The sequence below is a fragment of the Lipophrys pholis genome (genome assembly GCF_963383615.2).
Source record: "Lipophrys pholis genome assembly, chromosome: 1".
Lineage (NCBI taxonomy): Eukaryota > Metazoa > Chordata > Actinopteri > Blenniiformes > Blenniidae > Lipophrys > Lipophrys pholis.
In genome coordinates, this window is record NC_137635.1 from 15,482,928 (window position 1) to 15,508,712 (window position 25,785).

The window sequence follows — 25,785 nt, forward strand, 5'->3', positions numbered from 1 at the left end:
TCTAAATCTCTAAATCTTTTTCCTACTCAAACACATGCTGCTCCTCTTTCAGCATATAGTTGAAGGTACTACTAGACAACACATGAGGGAGCTGTCGCTCTTCTCACGCTGCACATCGGGTCTGACAGGCTTTGTTCTTCCATTGGACAAGTTTGCATAAGGGAGGTGGGTCGTTGTCGTGGAGAATTCTACTTTTATTGTATTGTGTTCAACTCCAGGGACTTCTTGCAAGGTTTCACAGTTACACACTTCGTTTTCATTTATGCCACTCACACTTTGGGAGCGCTCATAAGTCCTTTAAGCACCCAGCGTACTTAAAACAGTCCCGAAGGTCTAAGTGTTTCTTGCTTTGTTTTGTATGGGTGGAAGAAGCAAGTAAGTGCAGTTATACATCTAAAACGATATGTCTCACTCGGTCTTCAGTATATGCAGGTTTCACACAAGGTAATAATTCATGTGAACACACTCAACCCAATGCCGGCAGAAGTCTTGCAGTGTTTGGTTTGCTAAGTGGAGCGACGGGTGGGGGACAAACACCAGCAGGTGGGATTGTGTTGATCAACCTGCACACGTGAATAAGGGATCTGTTCCAAAAAGTTTTTTTCTCAAATCCGTCCAAACTTTTGCTACGTTGAGATGCAACAACTGTTCAGGGTTTACGGAGTTCAAATGGATTAAAGCAACAATCCTCAATCATTGTAATGGCTAAAGAAAGTAATCATTCTCTACCTCGGGACCAGATCTTTTATTTTGAAAGCATCTCTGTTGATATGTCGGTGCAAGTTAAAAGTTGTAATGTTTGGTCAAACATCAGAGAGACTCCAGAGGTGTTTAATCCCAATGTTTGGGATTAGCTGTCCTAACAGAGAATGAACCAAAGGTCCAACGATAACCTGAAGCTGAGGGAGGCGACCAGCCTGTCTGATGAATCCCACCTTTGCCTCCAGCTTCTGGATGATCTTCTTGCCCCCCTTCAGAGCCATCTGCTCGGCCTCGTCCAGCCTGCCGCTCATATCTTTGATCTGGGCCTCCAGTCCTTTCTTCACCCTCTCCAGGTGGAGCGTGTGCTCCTGCTCCAGACGCAGCTCCTCGCCGACTCGTGCCAGCTGATCACAGTGGAAGGAAACATGTGACTTTGGTCTCCACACGTCTCCACGTCCAGGTTGAGCTGCCGTAGTGTTTCCGTCTCACCTCACAGTTGGCCTTCTTGATCTTGTCGGCGCTCCCCCTGAGCTCGGCCTGCAGCTCCTCGTGCTCCTGCTGCAGCGTCTGCAGGTCCCCCTCCAGCTTCCTCCTCCCGCTCAGCACCGACTGGAACTGTGAAAGAGACGCAGAAAGCGCGTGAGTCCTGGATGCGGTCGGAACCAGGAGGGCGGGTCCAGCTCCAAGTGGCCCACCTGGTTGTTGAGGTCGCCGTGCTTCTCGGCGGCCTCCTGCAGCTCCGTCTCCAGGAGCTTCCTCGCCCGCTCTGCGCTGTCCAGCGCCGCTCGGGTCTCCTCGGCCTCGCTGATCAGCAGAGCGCAGCGCCGCTCCGACGCTGCCTGCTCCTCCCGACGGTCCTCCTGGCCCCGAAGCTCCTCCTCCAGCTGGACCTGCAGCTCCTGTGGAGAAGTATGGCGGTCAGACGGAGGCTAACCTAGGAGGCTGAGAAACGCCGCTCCCTCGAGCTGAGCCGACCTTGATCTGCTGCTGCTGCTTCTTGCTGCTCTTGCTGAGCTCCGCGTTGCTCTTGCTCAGCGTGTCCACCTGCAGCTCCAGCTCGTTGACGTCCGCCTCCAGTTTCTTCTTCAGCTTCAGGCCCTCGGCTCGGCCTTTCACCTCCACGTCCAGGCTGGCCTGCACGGACTCCAGCGCCCTCTGGTGGCTTTTCCTGGCACAGACGGGACGGCGGCATTAGCACCATGCGGAACGGCAAGACGGGACTTGGGAGTAGGAAAAGTTTCCGTCTTACCTCTTGAGTTACAATCAGTTTGTTGAAGGAGTAAAGAAAGATGAGAAACGGAGGAGGCGTTTAATTTGTTTTCCATATGAGAGGTTTCAATTAGCTTGACACTTTGTTCAAATGAGACCTTGTTAACAAACGATCGCAGTTTACAAAATCCTTTCACATTAACGGAATATAAATAACACAGATATACGTAAAAGTTCAGATAGAAAGTAAGAAAGCATCGTCTTTTTAAGAAATTTGGAGATTGCAGAGTCGGGTTGAAGGGTTACCTTGTATCTTCCATTTGCATGTCAGACAAAAGCATGAAAACGTTGTTTTGTAATTGTTAAACAATACCGCCTAAGTTCTCTTTAAAGTGTGAGGCGCTAAACTCTACTGATATTGTTGAAAAATGTTAAGTTTTAAGATTATTTTTGAGAACGAAAGTTGCAGGTTTGATTTGCATTGAGTCTTCATATTGAACACAGAAAGATGTGAAATTCTGAAAACTCATAGGAATGAATTCAGTTTGTGGTGACGCTCGAGTTATTCTATGAACTGAGTTTTGATCATTTTCACATCACTCAGCTGTTACTTATAAGTGTGTATCATCGGCATAGAGTTGCACCGACATGTGGTGGAGGAGGTTCCTCTGGGAAAAGTCTCCAATGAGATGGAACTTTTAACAACAAGAGGAAAGTGAAGTACCTCAGATTTTCAGTCTCTTCCTCCTTCTCCTGAAGTCTGCGCTCCAGGTCTCCTTTAGCCTGCGACAGCTCCAGCTGGAGCCTCAGCACCTTGGTCTCCTCGACCTGGAGGAGGAACATCTTGGACTGAGTACAGGATACACTTCAAATATCAAAGCAGCTGGCCAGAAGCATGTACCTCCAGAGCAGCTTCGGATTCTTCCAGTGATGCCTGCAGCTCTTCTTTCTCCATCTCGATCTTCTTTTTGGATTTCTGGAGCTCGTGGACGCTCTTACCTCCGTCTGACAGCTGGTCCGTTAGGTCAGCGATCTCCTCTGTGAGAAAAAAACCCAAAGCTGAACAAGCTGTGCTTCTAAATGAGCGTATGTTCAAAAAAACACTGATATTGTACAGGCCAAAAACATTTGCTAAAAACCATGCCCGTGGTAATTAGCTCCACCAGAAAATGCTAACAACTTAGATTAACTTCTGTTAGTTTTTTTTAATCTTTCCTATATTTAAGTTTATCTCTAGTTTACACAATAATACATAAAGTGAGGGACATTTTAATGTCGTTAGCGCTGCTTTGAAATATAGCAGTTAGCTTCATTGCTATCTAGGAAAAGGAAATGGAGGAAAAAATATAGAGATGTGAAAAAAATACAGTTGTGGTGACAAAACCTGCTACATGCTTTAGTAAGATGGCTCGTAAGATACAAAGATGGCTGTTTTACTAATTTTGTCTGATTTAACTTTTTGACTTTTTGCCACTGAAGTCTTTTTAAGCAGTTTCACAATTCTTGCAGTTTTAGCTATTTTCAAAAGATTCCATACAACTAAGCAGACACCAATATTGTGTTTCACTGTATCGAACACTTTCACCTGAAGACACTCAGTGGTGCATTTCTCCTAAAATGAAGAATTCCTGAATCCATTTCAGATTAAAATCTCTTCAAAGCGAAATGCTGCGCTCAATATTCAAGTACAAAAGTATTTGTGTGGCCTCGTCGCACCCTGGTAGGCCTTGTTCTCCCTGCGTAGCGCCTCCATCTGCTCCAGCGACTCTTCGTGGGCCGTCTTGAGTTTGAAGAGCTCTCCGGTGTGCTGCCGGCTCTCCTTCTGGCAGCTCTCCACCTCCACCACCAGCTCCTCGCACTTCTGCTTCCACTCCGCCAGCTGCTTCTCCAGCAGCCGCTGCTTCTTGTCCAGAGCCTGGCCGCAGCTGCTGGCCTGAGGAGGGACGACGACCACGCCGGTGAAGGAACAGACTAGAAACGGGCAGAGTTCAACACACTGGTCTTCATGTTCTACCTTCTCCAGGTCCATGCAGAGCTCCTCCACCTCCCCCTGCAGCCTCTGCTTGGTCTTCTCCAGCGAGGAACATTTGGCCTGCGTTGCTTCGACGGCCTCCTCAGCCTCCTGCAGCCTGGTCGCCATCTTCTTCCTGGATCAGACACGTTATTTGAACCTTCGGAATGCAGGTTGCGGGATGAAAACGGCACAACATCTGGTGTCTGTCGATAAACACTGAAAAATGTAACATCGGCATTAAAAGCAGATGGTCGTATGCCTATTCTTTCTTCTGACACAACCAGCGTGAGCACGCCGTGGGTTCGCCATGAGTTTGTCACGAGTAAGTACAAGGAGTTACGTGCTGCACCTGAACGCATCATCACAGGGGTCGCCGGTTCCTGGAGTTCAAACCAAACCAAGATGGCGGCTTGGTAACAAACTTTCTTTTTATTGCTACGACGGCTTGGTGAAAGGTATTTCTGAAAACATTTGAGGCGAGAAATAAGTTGTGCAGTTGTTGAATCTGTCAAAGTTTTGGTTCCACTACTGCTCGTTTAGAGTTTTTACTAAAGTTTCGCAAGGCGTCGGACTCCGGCTCTCTGTGCCTAATTTACATAAACCTTGCAGGATCCAACTTTATGCAAATGAGAAGCGGGCAGTTCCGGGGCGAGGCAACACGCCGCAGATCGAAATGCAACACACCCAGCACGCATCGCGGTGCGTTTCACATAGACAATGAATGGGAAGCGGGAAATTGACGGATCCTGTGAAAACGTGATTTTGATACGGCGCATCGGTCGACTCCAGATTATTCCTGTATCGGCTTTGGTGATCGGCAGTGTTTTATTTATAGAATATCGGTATATCAGATATCGGCACATATCCAATATCATTTCTACCTTGAGGAGCCTCCAAGAGCGACAGCACTCACTTGGTCTCCTCCAGCTCGTCGGCCTGCTGGATGGCGTCGGCCTCGTGCTTGCTCCTCCAGTGCGTCACCTCGCTGTTGAGCTTGGAGACGAGGCGTTGCATCTCCAGCTTGCTCTCCTGCTCCTCCTCCAGCTGCTCCCTCAGCACCTCGCTCTCCTGCCGGGCCGAGCTCAGGCCGCCGGCCGCCGCCTGCTTGCACTGGAGGCGAGAGGAGTCGAGTGAGCGAAAAGAAAATGCGGAGGTTTGTCCGTTCCCACGTGGCGAAGTCTGACCTTGACCTCCTCGTCCAGCTGCTTCTTCAGCTCCTCCAGCTGAGCCTGCAGCTGAGACCTGGAGCGGCTCAGCTGGCTCGCTTTGCTCTCCGCCTCCTCCATCTGTCGAACCACGTCGGCGTTATCGGCTGATGGACACACAGGGACGGAACCAGTCAACATTCAGCTTTGTTACGAGAGAAAAGTTGAGATCAGCTTCGAAAAGTTGCTCATGAGCCCCCGGTAAAAAAATTCCTTTTATAATTTAACAAATTTGCGCTGCGCTGCAAATAAAGATATTTGGAGACAGCGTGAATAAGGTGGTGACATTATGCCCTGATTGTAACTGTCATTCATACTGTAGTCATGAGGGAAAAGCCACTCCATTCAGACTTTTTGCTCACAGTGACTGATATCACACCTGTTTTGTGGCTGTGTGAAAGCTCCAATTCTGATTTTTTCACACCAGATCCAGGCCTCGATTATATGTGGTACGGATTTGTATATTTTTCTTCATGACGTCACGGATAAGCGGCTCCGCCTAAATGTTAAAAGCTGTGCTCTCTTTTTTTTTTCTTCTTTCTCCTTCTTCTTTCCCTCGTCATGTTGTCTACAGTGTGTTGGCTCGTATTTAACAACCACTTAAAAATGGATCTACACACGCTTCCCTGTATTGCCAGGTATGGAGGGTATCCCCCGATTGGGGAGCCAAATTCTCTCACCTTTTAACCTTATTTTGCAGTTTTGTGTGTTCGTCTCATGTGCTTTATTACACATATCATAGTTTTACGGTTTTAACATGATTTCTATAGAGGCTGAGGTTTGGGCTGGTTTTTATTGAGGTGTGTGGGTTTTTCTTGTTTGTGCTGAAAACAGTGAATCACATCTGGCAACCCGGGTGCTGACCAGCGTGCCATCCATATTTACTTTCGTCAACAGCATCTGCCGATGCGCTCTGGGGCCTGAAAACATCGGGTGCGATCACGTTCACACAATCGGATAGAGGTCCTGTTGTGTAACGTGAATGTTCACGCCCAAAAAATCGAATCCCAGCAAAACTCTGAATCGAGCATCAAGACCTGCAGTGTGAACGTTGGATTAGTCATTACATGCATGTCAAATTGGGTTTCAGTAGCTGTGGCAGAGAGGATGAGGCCGAGCGAAGGTACAGCAGGACGCTGATACACACCTGAGTGGCATCAGGCTCATCAGACCAATTAACTCTGGCCTGCAGGGTGAGGGTATAAAAGGAGGTGTGTGTGTGTGAGAACAACAGCTGCGCATGAGGGACTGCCAGGAAAGGCAGCAGTTTGGTCTGGCGTGTGTTTAAAAGGATGGTTAAACATACACTGTTTCTGTGCACGAGTCTTGTGCTACAGAATTTTTTTATTTTTATTTTTTTTTATTTGGAATGTGTATATATTTTTAAACTTCACATAGTTCAGATGTTCTGCTTATTAAGACGTCTGTCTTACAGTCGGGTCAGTGTGAATGTGATGGAGCAAACGATAAGGTAGTCTGAAAAAGGAAGTCCAGAGAGATCCACACAATCACCCTGTCACATTCTCACTTAGAGGAAATTTAGAGTCACCACTTCGAAATAAAAAAAGAAAAAGAAAAAAGAGGGGGAAAAGGAGGAATATATATATATATACACACTTAAAACTGCTCTCACCACGAGGAAACGTCCGGCAGCTATACACAGTTAAAAAGCTAAATTGGTCAAAATAACCAATTAGTAGGAAGTAGGAAAAATCTCCAAAAATTGTTTTATTTATTTTACATTACAGCTCTGGTAGCCAGTAAATTGTACCTGTGACACTTTTTGAATGGAACCTACATTTTTTTGTATAGCATTTTTTTAAAGCTGTTTTTTTCTTCATTTCAAAACAATGTATATGCTTTGTGGCGCCAGCCAAATTTTATTTGGTGGAAAATTGCGAAAACGGCTCATTTGGTCAAAATTGAAGTACTACTAGGGACATGAGGTAGTATTTATTTATCATCTCACCAGTGAGTCTGTTCTTGGCCACGCTGAGCTCCGTCAGCGTCCTCTGCAGCTCGTCTCCTCTCCTGTTGGCCTCGTTCAGCTGCTCCTCCAGCTTCTTCATGTGGCCGTCCGAGGACGTCTGCGACACAACGCCGCCCGTTAAGTCCACGCCGACAGGGCGTCGCCGTCACTGACGTATCCGCTCGGCAACGACTCCCCTTACCTTGGCCTTCTGCAGGCCGTCCAGGGTGGCGGCCAGCTCGTCCACCTCCATCCTCAGGTTCTGCTTGTCCTTCTCCAGCTTGGCTCGGGTTCGCTGCAGAGCCTCGCACTGCTCGCCCAGCTCCGACACGGCGTCGCTGTGGCGCTTCCTCAAGGACAAGGCCAGCGCTTCGGACTGCAGCGACGACTCCTCCAGGTCCCGTCGGAGGCGCTGGAGCTCGGTCTCCCGCTTCTTGTTCACCTCCATCTGGACGGAACGCGAACATAAGGACATTAAGGACATTTCTGGGCAATCATTTCACCAACTATCAATTTTGTCAACATCTTTGTCTCGCCTGCTCATTCTCATCTACCCCGTTATTACTTCAATAGCGGTTTTCACTATCAAGGTCCACTAGAGTGTTTTATTCTGGATGAAAACACGGCGCGTTGTCTCCCATCAAAACACGACGCAACGCCTGTCAGTCACAAAATGGGCTTTTGAATCTTTGGCGCCCCCTTGTTGTGGTTGGCGTTTCCTAGTTGGGAATCACTGATCGTGTAATTGTCAGCCAATATTTATGAGAATTACAAAACTGATATTGAAAAACGTGCTACAGACTATGGCGTTAACACTAAAGCGTGCAGATAAAAAGAGTAGGGTGATGGTGAACCTGCGAGGCGGTGACGCCTCCCGCTTCCTCCAGTCGGTCTGTGAGCTCGTCCAGTTCTCTGGTGAGCTCGGCTCTCTGCTTCTCCACCTGCCAACGACACACATATAGAAGAAAAAAAAACAACAACCTCTGAGACGAGTTGAAGTGGAGTCGACCTCGAGTCATAAAACTCCGTCTGTTCCGTGAGGACGGGATATTGAACCTCCAGGGGACGAGGATGATTGACAGCCCCCTAAAAGAGAGTGATGTCTCCCGTGGTCAGAGGTTAGCGGGTTAGCCGCTATCCAGTAAGAGCAACACAGAGGTTAGCTGGTGTCAGAGTGTCCAAATATTGTCTGTGAACTCCTGTTTCCTGTGGACGTTATACAAAGCTCCACTAACTGCGACACATCTGACACAATTCACACTTTTTGCTGGTAGCCTTGGATTTCTTTTTTTTTTAGGAATTTGTGGCGATTGTACTAGAGACACAGTATTTGGGAGGCTAATTTGGAAGATGGTGGAACAAACCAACCTTAATACCATTTAGTTATACCATATTTCACCAACCTCAATACCATTTTTGGTACAATGTTAAAAATGTTCACGTGAACACAATTTAACATGTTCTGAATTTTCTTTTCTTTTCTTTGTTTTTACTTTTTTGGCCATTTTTGGTGACTTATGGACAGTAATCTTATTAAAACAATGTGATATCATGTTTTGTGCAACACCTAGTGGAAAAATTAAGAACTGCAGCTACATTTATCGACAATACAGACTTATTGTCTCACCCTTTACAAAGCAATTATTCCTACCATGCAATTTTTTTACAAATTTTAAGGATTTCACATTAAAAGTTAAAAGAAACAAATCCTGATCAAATCCTTATCACTAGCCTGGCTCAATAAAATAAATTAGCTAGGTAATGAACATCACTATAAAAGTTGTACCCTACATGTAGCTCATTAAAACAAATAAAAGCTTTGAAGTGGTCAAAATGTTGCCATATTCGTGATGAAGCGAGGCGCACATGGAGAGAGTTTACGATGTCGCTCGGAGCGCTGTTAAAAGTTCCGACACTGATCTTTTACAGGCGCTTATGAAATGCTTGGAGACTTCTCCACGAGGCCTGACGGCCACCACAAGCCGCTGCCGACAGCACACCTCAGGCATAAACCGGCCAAAACAGACGATTCTCATTCAAAATGCCCCTGAAACCATGAACTCACCAACCCGACTCGGCTCACTCGTCGCTCTTCAGAGTCAACAGCTTCTCCAAGTCGGCGCCGCCTGACACCGATAACTCCCCCTCTCATGCCGGCGGGAGGTCAGTCGAGGTGTGCAAGCAGACATGAGACGTCTTCTTCTAACCACAGCTTAATATTGTCAGCAATACGGCCGAGAACTGATGGGAATTCCATTTCTTACTAATTGTTTCCCATTGCAGTTTGCAGGAGGGGTGGATAGGACGTCAAGCTTGTAAAGTTGGCATGTTATACAGATTTTCAACGATTTCAGATTGGTGTCAGAGGTCCAAAAAACATTGTATTCAACGTGTATTGCCCCAAATCCAGCCTTGGCCCTGAATCTCAGCCAGTCCAAAAGTCCCTCTGGTGAGAACAGGATGTTTCTGTGAGTCTTTTCTGGATAACTTTATTGTTATTAAATGAAATCAGCTAATATCCCACAAAATCAAATCAAATTAAATTAAACAAAAATAAGGTGCGAGTCAAATGTGGGCATTGGGCAAGTTTAAAAAAAAAAAGAAAAAAATTGTAGTTTGTAAATAATGAGTAATGATATGCTATATATTTGATCACCTATTTACCTGTCCTTTTGTCAAAGTCCTGTTTAAGCATATCTGTTACCAGTTCATTAGCTATAATAAAGTAAAGTAAGTGTGTGTGTGTGTGTGTGTGTGTGTGTGTGTGTGTGTGTGTGTGTGTGTGTGTGTGTGTGTGTGTGTGTGTGTGTGTGTGTGTGTGTGTGTGTGTGTGTGTGTGTGTGTGTGTGTGTGTGTGTGTGTGTGTGTGTGTGTGTGTGTGTCCGTCCTGAGGAGCCCAGCTCAACAAAGGCTCTCCTGTGTGCAGCAGAGGTATGCTGCTGTGTGAGACCAAGCTGCAGAGCAGATAAAGACGTGCATGTCGCTACCTGCCTCCTCCTCCATGCGCCTCCAGTCCAGGGGGGGGGCAAACATCACGAATACCACCCAGAGTTGGGAGAAGTGTTCAAAACTCACCCCCCTTGGGCCCGCTGTCACTCCATTCAACACTCGAGGGGGTGAAATATGTGCCGCTGTAGCGCAGTGGAGAGCCGGGGCGAGGTTTTTAAGAGGGGCAGCCGAGCTGCGCCGCTTAAGTGCACGCACGTTTTAAGAGCGCCTTGTTTGAAAAAACACACACTTAAAGAGCCCACCAGGGTAGATTAGCCCCATGTGAACCGGGCAGAGGAGAATCATCCGTTAAGAGGAGACGGTGTAGAACACAAGCGTGGCGCGAGACGTACAGAGTCTGAATATTCCTATTGAAGGCTGAATTGGTAAGATGCCTTTGAGTACAGGTGAGTCATCCGTCATGTTTTTGGTCATTTATTTGACCAAGTTCCAGAAATAAATGACCTATTACCCCACAGACTTAGCATTAGCAAGTTAGCTATTACTGTTGGTGATTAGAACCCCTCATGAAGCGTTGATTCAATCGCACAATGTTTTTGGGGGGTAGGTTTCTGTCAGCATTAAGCTGATTTCTGAGCATAAATTGTGAGAGATAATAGGGATGAATATGATATGGAGTCATGTGTATCTTTTTCACCAAAATGTACCTGAAAAATACTTTGAGGGAATCCGTATTTTTGCTCTTCATTCTCATACTTCATACTTGAACCACCCGGATGCCACCAACCATGATATCTAGAAGTAAACCCACGTCACATAGACGATAGCTTTTAAAGCACCTACTCCTCAACCTGCCTCGAGGAGACGACGATACAGGGGATTACGAGAACCAGAAGGTTCACGAAAGTGCGTGTAAAGGATTGAGGGATTTAAAGAAAATGTTGGGGCTCCATTTTCTGCCTCTGGACTTGCCCCGCACGTTAATCAGAAACACAAGGTCCGTCCCGGCCTGCTTTATTATCACAGGTGCAGATGGTTTGGGGGTGACCGGAGGTGCAACACCAACACACGCACTCCAACGGCTGCAAGCGTTCGTACCCGCCGACTCTACTGTTCTACACACTCTTGTCACCACCTCGGTTGTAACCCCCCGCTCACAGATGCGTTCAGGCCTCAGTCTGCACTTGGATTCGGTCGTCTGGACGCTTCACGGTCGTGGAAATCGTGACGTACCTTGACCCTCATGGTCCGCTCTGCCTCCAGCTCCTCCTCCAGCTCCTCGATCCGGGCCTAGAAAGAGATATCGAGAACTGGTTTGAATGTGGGAAACCGAACAAAGGCATGACATGCGAGTTTGTTAGAAACAGTTCTTATATCATCCTGACTGGACAAATGGGGCGTCGTCTTTGCAGGCGGTTTGCTATTTCAAGGAAGTGTTGGAGCCGTCGCATTCTCTCTGAGGATTTTGCAGTTCCTTTTTTTTTAAATTTTATTTAGCTCAGACAGCAATTTAAAGCAAGAATGTCCTGTAGCCACCGTCATTATCTGTATTCTGACCCCACCAGGCGTGGGGAAGCTGCATCCGCTCTGCGAGGCATCAACGCGTCGCTGCCATTTCTGTGAATCTGAGGCGTGTTGGTTTTTCTCTTTTGGTTTCATATTCTTGACATCCAGACTGTGTTTTACCGAGAACTGTGTGCGTAGCTGAAGCGATTGTGATTTGATCTAATTGAAGACTTCATATTAACAACCTGGTTGGTACAAACCAATAACCAAGACAGAGAAACGTAGGATTTACATCAAGGAAACCTGAAGTGTAGAGACTCACATCACCATATTATTCAGATTATCGGTCCCACCTGATTATATAATGTGCGACGTAACTGCACCATCATTGAACCACTTTCAGCAGCTGTTGTTCCATAACCATCTATTCCTTGTTAAATTCTTCTGTGTATCTTTATCCTTTAACCCTGCTGTGTATCTTAACGCTTTTGGAGGTCTGTTGACACGACAATACTGAAACGCAACTTTTTTAACACGGCTTCCACTGTGGATCTTTTTGAAACAGCCCGTGTCCGTCTCGATGGAAACAAACACACTTATGCGGAATAGATGGACAATAACAATATTGTTAGCCTCCATATTCTCCTATGACTTGGTAGTTTTATAATTGCGGTCACCTTAATAACAATACAACTTGGTCGACTGTCTATACGAATGTCCATGTTCTCCCATTGTTAATGTTTGTAGCGTATTGTTCTCTACATGCATGTGGTTTCATTACAAAAACAACCAACAGCACCCACTAGTGGCCCAACATGAAAATTACATAATTTTCAGCATTTCTGCTGTTTCCCTGTAAATTGTTTTCAAAATGTTGGTGTGTAAACATGAAACTTCTCTAAAATGAAAATGCAAAAAACAATGAAACGTCATGTAAACGGGTCATTTAAATGCTTTTAAAATAGCTTTGTGTTAGTTCAATGCCCTTAATATTTCAAACTGCTTAAAAAAAACTATTTCTGCAGCATGTGGCTATTTTAAATGGGATATCTACAGACAACCTGAGTCAAACCTGAAAATACAAAGCATGTCAATTATGTAAGGTCTGCATTCATTGGATTGACTTTCTATTTTCTGCACCACATTAAAATCGAACATGAAAACCGAAATTTTTCTTATGACATGAGACTTTTAGCTCATATCAGATAAATCCAAATGCACCATTAGGATAGGAGTAGTTTTATTTGAAAAACCATCTCCAATTTTGATGCCATAACTCCCACCACAAAAGGCCTGTGTTCTACAACCATCATTTGTACTTCGAGTGTGACTAAGTGCTCTGAATATTATTTTCTCAGATTCTCGAAGCGCTGAACAATCAGAACAATCTAACATAAATAAATCATCCGCGCGCCGTCTGCTTTTCCCCCCTCATCTCGTGCCAGAACAGTTTTTTGTGCTGCCCATAGTTCAAACATTTAGCGCTCGTGCTCCCGAAGCATCCCACCAAGCTGTGTCATGTTCCTGCTCTATCTCCACCTTCCATCTGCGTGTCGGTGTCAGGAAGCGTGTCGGACATGTGCCTCGCTGCTCGAACCTGACTGATGGGAAGACTCCCAATACAAAGGAAGGATTTTTACTCTTTCATTTAATAAAAAATAAAAAAAATTAAAAAGAAAGTTTTTCTTTGTTTGATCTAAAAAGTAGCACATGCAAACACTAATTTAAGTATTTAAAAAAAAAAAAAAAGAAGAAGAGTGGGTTATAAACTCACATGCCAGCGGAGGACATCTGCAGAGAGAACCGCCATGGTGAGGCAGCAGCAGCCCGACTGACGGACCCAATGACTGTCCCACACACACACACATTCATGTTCCAGCACACACACACACATTTCACTCCCGATCCCCTCCAGCGGTTTACTGTCCACACCCCCTCATGCATGCACGGCCTGCCTCTCTCTCTCTCTCTCTCTCTCTCTCTCTCTCTGAGACAGTTCTCCTCTCACATGTCTGTTTCTTGTTAGATCCCCACCTCAAAGTAAATATTGTGGCTCTAATGCAATTGTGGAAAACAGCGTTGATCGTGTACGAACCACATCTGGATCGCTTGTTGCCGATTTTGCAAACTATCGTTGATATGCTTTTTCGCACCACTTTCCAGTAGGAAATGACAGGATTTGCTTTGCATGGTTTTGATGTGCTGGAGGTTCAAACTATGATAACCGTTGGTGGATTGCCGCCAGATGCGTCAGAGGGGACGTTTGGCGGCGTGGGCAGATCGATCCCGCGGGGGTCCCGCCTACAGCTCAAACAATAGGAGGCCCGGCCCTTTGCCTCGAGCAGTGGAGACACATCATTTCGGACCCCCTGCTGACGCCGGTCAGCCTAAACTGTCCACACAGCAGGGCAACGTTCCATGTGACGGTGCAGGAAGTGCAGTTAAACGCCTTCAGATGGCAGAAAACTGACGCCAGCAGCAAGAGTTGTAACGTTTAGGTCAGACGTGTCCTGGACAGGGTCAAAACCTGATTTTTTTTTTTTTTGCTGCTATTAGACTTAAAAAAAGTGATTGTAGTGGCTTTCAGTGGGTCGTTTTCAAGCAGATCATGATTTCAATTCTACATTCTAAAACCGTCCAACAGCAACAATTGTGTTAAAGATATAGTTTAGATTTACCTCCATAAGCAAGCATGATGTCGGCAGGTTTTTCTCTACCATTTTCTTCCAAACGAACTAATGGTTTTCATTGGTGCTTTACCAAGAAGAAAACGGCAGGAAGTGCATTCTTTCTCCTGCTTTCCACCTTCCAGTAGTCTGCAATGTTCTCTGGATCCTTCTCAAAATGTCTTATTCTACACAGAATTTATCCATCCACAACATTCTGTTTGAATCTATTAACAACTTCACTATAATTTTAAAGACTAACATTTCTTTCTGGATGCTAGATCCAGAATATGATCTTCATTAAATCCCTTCTTCTCTTCATCTCTTTAACGTGCCAAATCTTATAAATCTGAATCCATCGACAAGTCTTCAAGGGATCCTGTTGACTATCTAACAATCCAAGAGCAAAGAGAGTGTGGACCTCCTGGCTGAGGTACTGAAGGTCCAGTCCACATTTCCATGATCAATATCAACCTAATAAAAAAGTCCACCTGCTAGTCAAGGTGTAGTCGTCAGTATTTATTGATAGTAAGATCTACTGAGCAAACACAAAGATGGAGTTGGTCCCCATTTGTCCTGTACATGAGACATATAAGAGGTGTTTATGAATAAACACGAGACTATGGATGGTTTGACCGATGGATTGGTGCTTGAGTGGAACCGACGGACTGACGGGCTATTAGTGTGACTAGTGTGAATTAGTGTGACTTTCCATCGAAGAGGCAGACCCACTGAAACTCTTTCATGGCATCAACAACGATCTCGGAGACAGATATCTCAGCCTTGAGCTTCTTAGGAAGACAACAATAGAATATATAATGGAGACAGATGGGAGAAAATGTGACTGGCATCATTCAGATGCATCACCTCCAAGAAAGAAACAACTTCTGCAGTAAACCACAGTCCCCCTCAGAATCTGATGACCGTCTAAACTGCTTTACGACCGTATCATAAAAGAGAACGGGGTCTGTTGTGACAGCTCAAGACCGCAGGCCGACACGCCCTTGAAGCCAACTGCTTTAAATTACAGCGCTCCAAGAAAGGGAGAGGCGGCTCGGCCACGGAGGATGGACAAAGGTCCGTCTCTCCTCCGGGTTTGAGGACGCACGCATGTGAAAATTGCGTCAATAATCAGACGTGAGTAGGCGACAGACAGCTGGCCGGACTTTCCACCTGCATCTTTATCAGTGCGGGGGGGTGGGGGGCGCACACTGGCAGGCAGACACACACATATAATGGCCTCATTGTGAGATAGGGAGAATGCCAAAGCTACAGTTAAATGTGAAAACATGTCCACCCTCGAAGACCCGAGGATCGTCTTTCCCTCCTGCGACGGGAACACAAAGACGCTCTTTATCTGGAACCTCTGGAGGAAGCATCAGGCTCCCAGTGGCGTCGGCGAGAGCGAAGAAGCACCACCTGAACTCAAAAAACCACCGTCTCTCTCCTGCTCTCTCTCCCAACAGCCTCTGAACTCTCAGACAAAACACATCATCTCCAACATGCACCGGCAACACTGAAGAAAAGCCTGTTTGATTCTATCTGGATGACAGAGTGAATTTCACAGGAAAAGCACGAGAATAAACTTGGTACAGACTAAACGGAGTAAATAGAGCATGAAAAGTACCACATTTAGGCAAATAACGATGCCTTAAACCTGATTCTTAATGATTACACGCCACAATTGAAGCCTAACGGAGTCTTCGAAAAATAGTGTTTTTAGTGCTTCATCACTGAGGGGATTTTCCTCTGCACTCAGCAGAGATTACTTGTTAATAATCACTGCGGCCATGAACACTGTGAGTTTTTCCCTCAGTGTTGTTGGTAAGTGAGGTGGCACTCTTTTGTTCCACTGTGGTTTTGAACCACTTACGAGTCAAATCCACTGACGACTTCATCGAATTTTGAATATCTCCAGACGCGAAAGTTTGCTATTGAGACAGTGGTCACGACAAGAGGGGCTGCAGTTGGCAATAATAAGGTAATAAATGTAATAAGGACAGACTTTCATGAGATAGTGGACTTGCAAAATGGGACAAACATATGTTTATAGCAATTGTTACTTGCGTTTGCCAAAATCCGAACAGTTCATCTTCAATTACACGTCATGATTTCAGGCAAAATTGAAGAAACCAATCCAAGAGACAATGAGTGTGTTAATAATGATGATAAAAAGACACGTTGTCCACCAATATCAGATGACAATGACAAAGACGGAATAAAACCGCCAAAACACGTATAAAGATCATGCTGGAAAAAGTTGCCTGAAGAGAAGAAAATACATGTGAAGACATCTCTTATGGGTCTTTGTGAAAAATCCCATTACTGAGGAGTATGCCATCAATGGAATCTGGATGTTTGAGTGCATGTTGAGGGGAAAAAAAATTTATGAAATTTCTGATTGACTTTGTGAAAACGGTGCATTTATAAATGAATATTGCATTTATAGGAACAACACCTCTGATCTAAAGACTGGGAGTAGGAGTGAATAGTCATATGACAAATGAAGGAATTCCTCATGTAACTTCAGGAGAATTTGGACTTTCGTCCACAAAAATCTAATCAGTTCCTGATAAAGGGAAAACTTAATATTCCACCTTCAGCCTGTTAAGAATCAATTGTTTGAGTGAAGGTGAAGGTGCATACGAAGCCAATTTGACATAATGTTTCAGACGTGAATCCGTCACCAGCATGGAGGCCAGTCCAATCAGGACGTGAATCTATTCACAACTTCAGACATCCGGGTGGCATGTTTTACTGGAACACCGATAATCTCAGCAGCTGCACCTGCGTCTTTCCTGCTGTAACAAGTTCAGAGGTCTGCAGCGAGAGATTTACATCACGTCATGTTCGCCGTGTGATAACTCAGGAGTCTCTTTTCCTGTCATCGAGGGATAAAAGGGAGGCAACGCTCTCTTTTGTTGGGAGAACTGTTTTGAGTGCCGGGCAGACAAGCATTTATCAATTTTAGGCATCCTGGATTAGGTATAATCCCGGTGCTTGAAGTTATTTCTTTAGTAGTCAGCAAAACGGAGGAGAACATTTGGATTTTAATCTTTACACTTTGTTAGATTTCTTCTTATTGATACAGAGCGAGTACATGATATCTGTGTAAACTGATGGATCAGGCTATGCAGGAGCTAGACCCTAAAGTGGACTCTTGTGGGCTCGTAGGAACAATAAAGTCATGTTTGGAAAGGATTATTAGATGACCTGATCAAGCAAAAGGATTTTCACTGAAGCCACCAGGAAAGAGTTCACGGTCACGAGGCCACAATTTAAGTTGTTTTAACCCAAAACCGATGTTTTTCCAACCTCTCACCAAATACTTTTGGTTCTGAAGCATGAATTGGTTTCACGGATTACAGAAATGTTTCTGCTGGATCAAAAAGCAAAAGTTTAAGAGCATCATGCAAACGTCTGCTCAATCTTGTGTGCAATGATCCAACAGCCGGGTGAGAAGAATCACACTGTTTTAAATGAGGTTCCACTTTAATGGTAGAAAGGTCACCTCAATGCAAAGGGGCAAGCCACAAAATGGATGAATGCATACCAAACAACACACACGCAAAAGCCACAAGGTTGATGCCAATGCCAAAACAAGGATGCAAAAGCCACAATATGGATCCAAAAGAAGAAAACATTACAACAGCCTAACAAAGATCCAAAAGCATAATCAATGATGCAAAACCTAAAAAAATATACAAAAGCCACAAATTGTGCAAAACCCAAAACAAAGACTATGAAAAAGCCAAAACATGGACGCAAAAGCCAAAACATGGACGCAAAAGCCAAAAAATGGACGCAAAAGCAGCAAATCATGCAAAAGCCGAAACGTGGATCGCAAAATCCAAATACTATACCAAAGCCACAAACTGTGCAAAAGTCTCAACATACACACACAAAACCAAAACAAGGATGTAAAATCACAAACTATGCACATCACATACATGCAAAAGCCACAAAATAATGACAAAAGCTACAACACAGATGCAAAAGTTAGGACACAAAAGGCAAAAGGCACCATAGGAATACAGAAAACACAACACATGCAAACGACACAAGAAAGCGTACATGTTGAAACTTTAGTGTGGCTGATTGTTCGTCCCCCAAACTTTTATCTTCATATTAACTCTGCAGACGCTTGTCAAGGTCCGTCCACATGTTGAGGCCTTGATTATGAACAAATTGTATAAACCTGTACAAATCTGAAAAAATGACTTCGGATGGAAAATCTACAATATCTACAACAGATAATCTGGAATTTTTCTCTCTCCAAATATGAATATCTTGCAGAAATAACTTTGTACATATTGATTTAATAGGTACAAGACTTTATGAGTGGTGCTTTACATCAGTCAGAGGAAGTAAAATAATCAAAAGAGTCATTTGTTCTGACGCTGTGCCGAGTCAGAAGCAGGAGCCAAATCTGAGGAGCATTAATAAAGAGGGACGACTCAAACTACCCCCCAACTCGGAGTGGAGCTTACAGATGGTTATCAGTTGGTGCGTTTTAACCGTCTCCCGCAGCTGCGAAGCCTCTGCTCCAATGGCGGCGCAGAGCCCAGCAGCTCTGTTGAAAGGCAGGAATGCGTCTCTCTGCCGGGCTGAAAGCAGATGAGCGCTGAACGTGTCTTTGTAAAAAAGAAAAAGAAGCAATATCCAGCTGAATGTCAGTCAGCACATGGCTGTCAGTTGTTATCAATAAAATATCGAGGAAAAACCCCGGCACATTTTAATAAACGTAACTTTAAGTGAAGATGAATCTGGAGAGCCAGCTGTGGCTCAGCTGGGAATATATGAAATATGCAACTGTGTAGGTCTTTTATTGTTCCACCGCGTTTTGGAAATTAAAGGCTGCAGATAGAAAGCAGCTGGAAGGACGGCGTTTCTGCTCAAACGGACCAACGTTGTGTCCGATATTCCAGCATTCATTAGACAGCCGTGCTTCGTTACGTTTACACAGTTTACACTACAACAGTGCTCGGAGTCACCGAAAACGCAACTTTTGGAAAAAACGTCCCATTGTTAATATTTATAGCGCATTGCACGCATGCGTGGTTTCATTACGAAAAACAAACAATAGTGCCACCTCATGGTCCAACATGAAGAAGTACATCATTTCCAGAGTTTCTGCCGATTCTGAACACAAAACAGGTTTTCACTTGAAATGTTGCCGTGTAGAGGAAATTAGGAAGAAAAAAAGAAAAAGAGGAAAAGGGACAAAAGGAAAATTGAAATAAAAGAAATGTTGCCGTGTAAACGCAGCCTGAGCTCAGTGGAAACAATACAAATCTCACTCTCCGTCCACTAAACCTGAACTTCTCCCATTGATAAGAACCCCGATAGCCAAAGTGCAGAACAAAGCATCTCACAGCGTCGTTTGTTCCAGCCTCCATTGAGCTGGTAAAGATGCCAAAAAAATTAAAACTAGAGCAAGTTGCAATGAAAACTTAGACACTTTAGCCCCGAGCACTCTTCCTGCCGAACGTCTTGTTCTGTGAAGTGATGAATAAAAAGAAGGATGAAGCCCGAAGATAGATTCCCCCCAGGGGACAATAAAGTTTTCTCTGTTTCTATTCCGGACCAGCTGTCTGACAGACGATTATCAGTCTAATGGGATGGATGACAAGCAGTTGTTCATGGGGTGTGTAAAGAAACACAGCAGCGGATTCTCCTGGTTTCCATCTTGGACTAACCAGCAAAGTTGCAGTCGACATGAATGTCGGGCGATCGGACTTTTGGGTTCAATTTCGAAGTGCAAATTTGCATATGAAGGAATTTGAATGGATTCAAGACGTTTTACTCCTGAACGCAGAAGATCTGATCAACCTTGATATTTTCTCACTTCAAATGAGTTCATCGCTTAGTTGCTGACAAAGCCTCCGTCCAGTCTTTACATCGTCTCATCTCACTCGATGAAGACGTTCTCACTCGATGAAGACGTTCCGCCCAGCAGAGACTCACCTGAAGCTCTCTGCCCTTCCTCTGCAGTCCGATGTTGAGGGCCTCCTCGGCTTCCAGCTTGGAGCTCGTGCTGCTGATCTCCAGGTCCTTCCTGCAAAGATGAAATGCAATTTTATGGCCACTTTGATTAAAGTTTGAAGAAAAATAAATATTTTAAAAAAGTGTCTTTATTTGATAGATGTTTGAATGTAAAAACTTATTTTGAAACTTTTTTCACAAAATTTGTTTGGAAAAAAATGATTTGCTTAAATAAATGATGGATTAATACATATTTGTTAAAAAAGATGAAAAAAAAAAAGAACCAAAATGTATTTTTCTTTTAAAATGACAAAAATATAATTGATAAAAAAAAATTGTTACTTATATTTTCTAAAATATATATTAAAAGAAAAATCTATACAAAAAAAAAAATCTAAAAATCAGTGATGCAGGATAAATTCTCAAACATTGTCGGGGTCATCAGATTTTCCTAAAACAGGATTTCTGTGCCTGGAAGCGCGGTTTTTGTTCAGGACATCCACCTGACGCTTCACTGAAGTAGAAGCAAAGTGAGTGACAGGCGTCATAAATTCTTCCTGCACAGATTGAACATCACATCACCGCCTCCCTTTCATCGGAGGGTCACGCAACTGTCAACCGCCGGGGAGAACGGAAAGTTTCAGCTCTGTAATGGAGACGGTTTCATCAGCGGTGGATGTGTAATGTATCGGTGTGCCTTCTGACAGCTCGGTGGTGTCTGCAGTGAGTGATTCCTCCGAGGGCAGATAGCAACATGTTGAGATCTTTCAAACAGCCTTTAACTGGACCGTGGGTCGCTCTCAAAGAATCCATAGCGCGCTGCCTCGGGACAAAAGTATCATATCCGAGTTTTAAAAGTTCCTGAGGTCTATCAAAATGTCTCTCTCTTTTAAAAGATACGATCAAAGTCGATTTCGGCTCAGCGGAGCATCTGTGGATAGGACCTGTTGTCACTCGCATGTGGGAAACAAATCGTCCAACATGTGTTTTTTGGCCTTTTTGAGGCTGGTTTGCATGTTTAAGAGGTAATTTTACAGGACACATCATAGTTGGCATAAAATCTCCCTTTTATAAAATGTTTGTTTGTCCTTTAAGATCGATGACTGGAGGCTACATCGAGCCTTTTATCTCAACACTTCTCGACTTATATCAAGCATTCTAGAGAATTCCACATCACGATGAAGGAGAAGATCCTGAGATGTGGTTCAGTAATCTGATCAAAACCAATCTGTTACTATTTAATAAGGGGGGGGGGGGGGGGGCTGAAGGGGAATAAAGAGGAGCACATGGACTGGGAGGCTTTGAATGAGCTCGCTTTACTTTGAAATGTTACATCTCTTTGGGAATCGAAGATTCTTAGAAGCCAAATCAGTAATTCCCATAGTTTCTCTCTAAAGTGTCGAGACGTTAAGATACAGGATCACCAATATGAGTCACTTCCTTTGGGCACCATGAGCGTCTGTAGATATTTCAGGTAATTACAAATTAGTCCGAGGTAGTTGAGCTCTCCCTCAACATGCTCGAAAAGTCTGATTCATCCTCGATCTGTACAACAATTCATGGTTTCAGCAAAGAAACTCCAACTTCAATCTGTTCTAGAATAGCACGAAAACTCTTGGATAAAGTGTCTAAACTTGATGATAACCTCGAGGGAGTGTCTTCCAGATAAAATACGTTTATGCGAATCACGAACATTTGATTAAAAACAAATGTTTTCAGGTATTTTAAAGTTTGAAACGGAGGTGCGACTCAATCAGTTCTGCCTGAAGCAAAAAATGCTAAAGAAATCTTCCCTGATTTTTCTTCTGCTTACGCTCTCACGACTTTTATGTGTGGCTGTGACTCGGTTGTTAAAGTTGACGTCTGAATCAGAAGGTTGCAGGGTTGATTCCCCATCTTTCCCTACCCACATGTTGAAGTGTCCTTGAGCAAGACATTGTTTCCCAAATTGCTACCGATGGATGTATTGCATGGCAGCCGCCTCTATTGGTGTGTGAATGGGTGAATGTGATTAAGAGTATAAAGCGCTTCGGGGTGGTGGAAAAAGTGCTCTATAATGTGTTTTTTTTCCCCTTTGGGATTAAGATCTTTTTTTTCTATCCCGTCTTTTTCCAACAACATCGATTTTGTGACAGATCATCTCTCGTATTTTGCTGATCAAGCAGAAATGCATGCAAGATTGTCCTCAGCTCATCACCCACAAAACACACGCAGAGCGAAGGCGAAACCTCTCCGCGTGCCTTTTAGGACACTTAATACAGCGAATCAGGCGCCGTGTGCGAGCAGCGAGCGCAGCCTCGACTAACCTCTTGAGGAGATCTTCCAGACCACTCCTCATCTTCTCCATCTCCCCCGGACCGTCGTGAGTGGATCTGCCGTCCCCCTCCACCCTCCTCCGGCTCTTCTCCAGCTCGGCCCGCTGGCGGCGCTCCAGCTCCAGCTGGTACTCCAACTGGGGGACACGTGAGGACGACGCAGAGATCACGACACTTCGTACGGCAACGCGACCGCTGTCAGTTTTGTTCTGGCTAAAAGAGGCAATAGTTAAATAATTTATGCCCGTAACCATTAGTTTTTATTCTTGCTCTTTATTATATTTGACAATTTCACGCACAAAATTACACATTTTCTTTGGTTCCCACAGATGTGCCAAGGTCTTTTGGCTGACAGGGTTACAATTAAATTAAATGGCCGTAAGATTCCAGTCTTCAGATTACTGTTAGAGTCGGTTTACAACTTTAATATTGCAACACTAATGTGTACAGCATGTGTGTCTCAGTGGGAAGCAAATATCAGACTCATAAAACTGACAATTTCTTAAACCATTTCCACAATTTATCGCTCTGAAGATGCACAAATCAACATTTTAGAATTAAAAACAGATCGCGCGATGAGGTAACCGTGAACCGACTTGCTTATTGCAACAAACAAGTAATTACTTTTGACTGTGTGGCTGTCTGATTGTTTTCTGGTCTTTCAGCTTGCTGGTACACTGTTCTGGTTCATTGTCAAGCCTCTCGGGAGGGCTGCACAGTGGTCACGTCCATTCAGTTCAATTGTATTTATTATAGTGCCAAATACAGCACAGAAAAAAAAACAATCCAACAAGTCCACTTGAGCAAGTATAGGCGACAGTGGAAAGGAAAAACTCCCTCTTGACTAAAAGAAACCTACTCAACCAGAGCCAGAGGTTTAGACTTTGTGTAGAACCAGATTCAGAGGTATTCCAGTTGGGGTTAGACGCTAGAAGGAGAGGAAAGGATCGGACAGACAGACAGATAGTGGGATTCAAACCCCTGGTTCGGGCAGGGGGTCGGGGTTGTTGAAGGGAAGGTGATTGTGAAGCTGTTCGCACTCTATTGTGACAACGACCCCGTTTCGAGTCCAGATTATTTCCAGGTAGTCTGGTTTCCTCCGGAGTCCCAAAAACAGTGTTTGAGTTTAATCCTGAGTTGTCCATCGCTGTGAATGTGAGCAACGGTTTGTCTCCCTTCTTTGCCCCACAATCAGATGGAACTGGCCATTCAGTCTTCTATACCACTTTTCGACAGAACCATGTTGAAGACTGATGGATTCTAGGTTTCAAGTTTCATTTTCACCTTTAGTAATCTGACAGTTTGTAGAACTTGGCAGGTAGGTTAAATTAGGACTTTGCATGCTGAGTTGAATGCATCACTTGATACTTGACAACTTCAGTCGATCGTCTCAGATTTTAGTTTCAGTCAGCTCACATTTAATTTTCTGTCCCCATTCATTCTTATTAGGTCAATCGCTTTTATCATTTGGATAGAATTGGTGTCAGGCTATGAGAATAATCATTTCATAGTCACCTTTGTCAAGATACTCAATTGTCATAGGCCTCCCACATAGCTTGTTTGGGTTTTGTCCACCTGGGACAAGTGGACTACCTGACCCCCCCAGGTGCTCACCGGTAAACATTCCCCCTCAGCCTGGCTCCAGGGTGGGGTCCTGGTGACCCTTGTCCAGGCATGGTAGAGAATTTTGTGTGCTCCCCTTGAGGTGGATTGTAATCTGATTAGGATGCCTCCTGACCACCTCCCACTAGAGGTCTAACAGGCATTAACCACTAAGAGAAGACCTGGGTTTGACCCAGGATCCCCCTGGAGAGATCAGGGCTCTGATTTAGTCAGGGAGCTTCTTGGGGTCCCTCCTGAAGAGCTGGAGGAAGTTACAGGTGAAAGTGACATCTGCATTCATTTGAAACGTTGTCCATAAAAGTGAGTAAAGATGTAGGTCTTTGAAAGAAACGTAGGTTTATATTCAGTAGAAGTCAGCAAAGCTGAAAGTGTAAAGGCGACTTATTGAGGACCAAAATGATGGGATAACATGTGACGCTAAAGAATACCGGGGTTATGAATATTGATCAATAAGCTCATCCTATTTTCCAGCAATCAGCCATACCATGAAGAGAACCTGTCTAACCAGATGGAGATCGCCGTCTTTTGGCCAACAAGGTTCTGACCATCAAGGCAAAGATTCTGAAGCTGTGCTGTGGTTTCTGGCACCAAAATGTTAGCAGCAGATACTTTAAGCCTCAACAGGAACATGTGGATGACAGTCCTGACTGCTTAGTTCCCCTCTATTATTTCCTTGAACCACTAGATACTGACCACTGCCGTGCAAACGCTCCCCTCAAGAACCAGTTATTATATTCTGGCTGCTTTTAGATGTTTTATATCAGTCAGTTTTCTCCTATCCAATAAGATGCAATGATAAAGAAGGAATATCTCAGCATACATATTTTGTTCTCGTGTTATTTTGGGATTCTGACTCTGTCTCTCAGTGTGTCTGATTGCTGCTCCCTGCACTGATATGTTTCACCTGCCGCTGAGTGTGTGACGGTCTTCACCTGGTGGCTTTGGTATATATTAGGCATCTTTTGTTGGTTCGCCATTTGTTCTGCATGTTTGGACTTTCCAGCATCTCATCTTTATCTCCTGTTAGTTCTCTTGTTATTTTGGTCATTTGGATTTTTGGTTTCTCATCCTGGAAAATAAATGAGCTCTTGTTTCAAATATGGCGAGGTGTGGCGTCCTGAATCCGCCTCTGAGCCGAACGTAAGAGAATCGTCATTCACCGTATCAATAAGTGGCTCAAGTCACTTTCACTGTACCGATAAATGCTTGCAAGAATCTTTCAATAGAACTTGATATATTACCATAAAGTGAAAACCTCTAAACTTTTGGAAACAACTGAGCAGATATGCTTCGACGTACATGTTTTGTTTTTTTTGTGCATTCTGAACAATGAGCTCTGCTCCCAAAATCAATCATCCAACAGTACTACAATTTCTCCATGTAGGAGAGAGATAAACAGCATGTGGAAGCATTAGTGGTGAAAATGGACATTTTTTCAACATGTTCAGCACTCACATCCTCAGCTTGCATCTGCAGCTTGGTTTTCTCTTTGGTCAGCAGGTTCACTTTCTCCTCCTCGCTCTGCAGGTCCTCGATGGCCTGCTGTTGGGGCAAAAGAAGCTGTTTTGGGTCTGTTTCGCGCATGCGTCCCTAAAAACCTCTGATCCTCCCTCACGTCCATCCATCTGTCCACCATACTGCT

General features: G+C 44.4%; 1 protein-coding gene across 1 annotated transcript in view; it reads right to left on the reverse strand.

Annotated features, from left to right (window-relative positions):
* Window positions 1-25,785, reverse strand: part of LOC308113187 (uncharacterized protein MYH16) — a 44,572-nt gene that overhangs the window by 1,233 nt on the left and 17,554 nt on the right. Inside the window, exons 4-20 of the mRNA XM_080469235.1 lie at window positions 25,599-25,685; window positions 22,512-22,657; window positions 20,188-20,278; window positions 11,282-11,338; window positions 7,954-8,040; window positions 7,302-7,547; window positions 7,100-7,217; window positions 5,110-5,237; window positions 4,839-5,035; window positions 3,926-4,058; window positions 3,628-3,844; window positions 2,813-2,949; window positions 2,636-2,739; window positions 1,678-1,870; window positions 1,398-1,601; window positions 1,192-1,317; window positions 936-1,106 (exon numbers count right to left, since the gene is read on the reverse strand). Coding sequence (XP_080325361.1) covers window positions 936-1,106; window positions 1,192-1,317; window positions 1,398-1,601; window positions 1,678-1,870; window positions 2,636-2,739; window positions 2,813-2,949; window positions 3,628-3,844; window positions 3,926-4,058; window positions 4,839-5,035; window positions 5,110-5,237; window positions 7,100-7,217; window positions 7,302-7,547; window positions 7,954-8,040; window positions 11,282-11,338; window positions 20,188-20,278; window positions 22,512-22,657; window positions 25,599-25,685 — 2,442 coding nt within the window. The remainder of the gene's footprint in view (window positions 1-935; window positions 1,107-1,191; window positions 1,318-1,397; window positions 1,602-1,677; window positions 1,871-2,635; window positions 2,740-2,812; window positions 2,950-3,627; window positions 3,845-3,925; window positions 4,059-4,838; window positions 5,036-5,109; window positions 5,238-7,099; window positions 7,218-7,301; window positions 7,548-7,953; window positions 8,041-11,281; window positions 11,339-20,187; window positions 20,279-22,511; window positions 22,658-25,598; window positions 25,686-25,785) is intronic.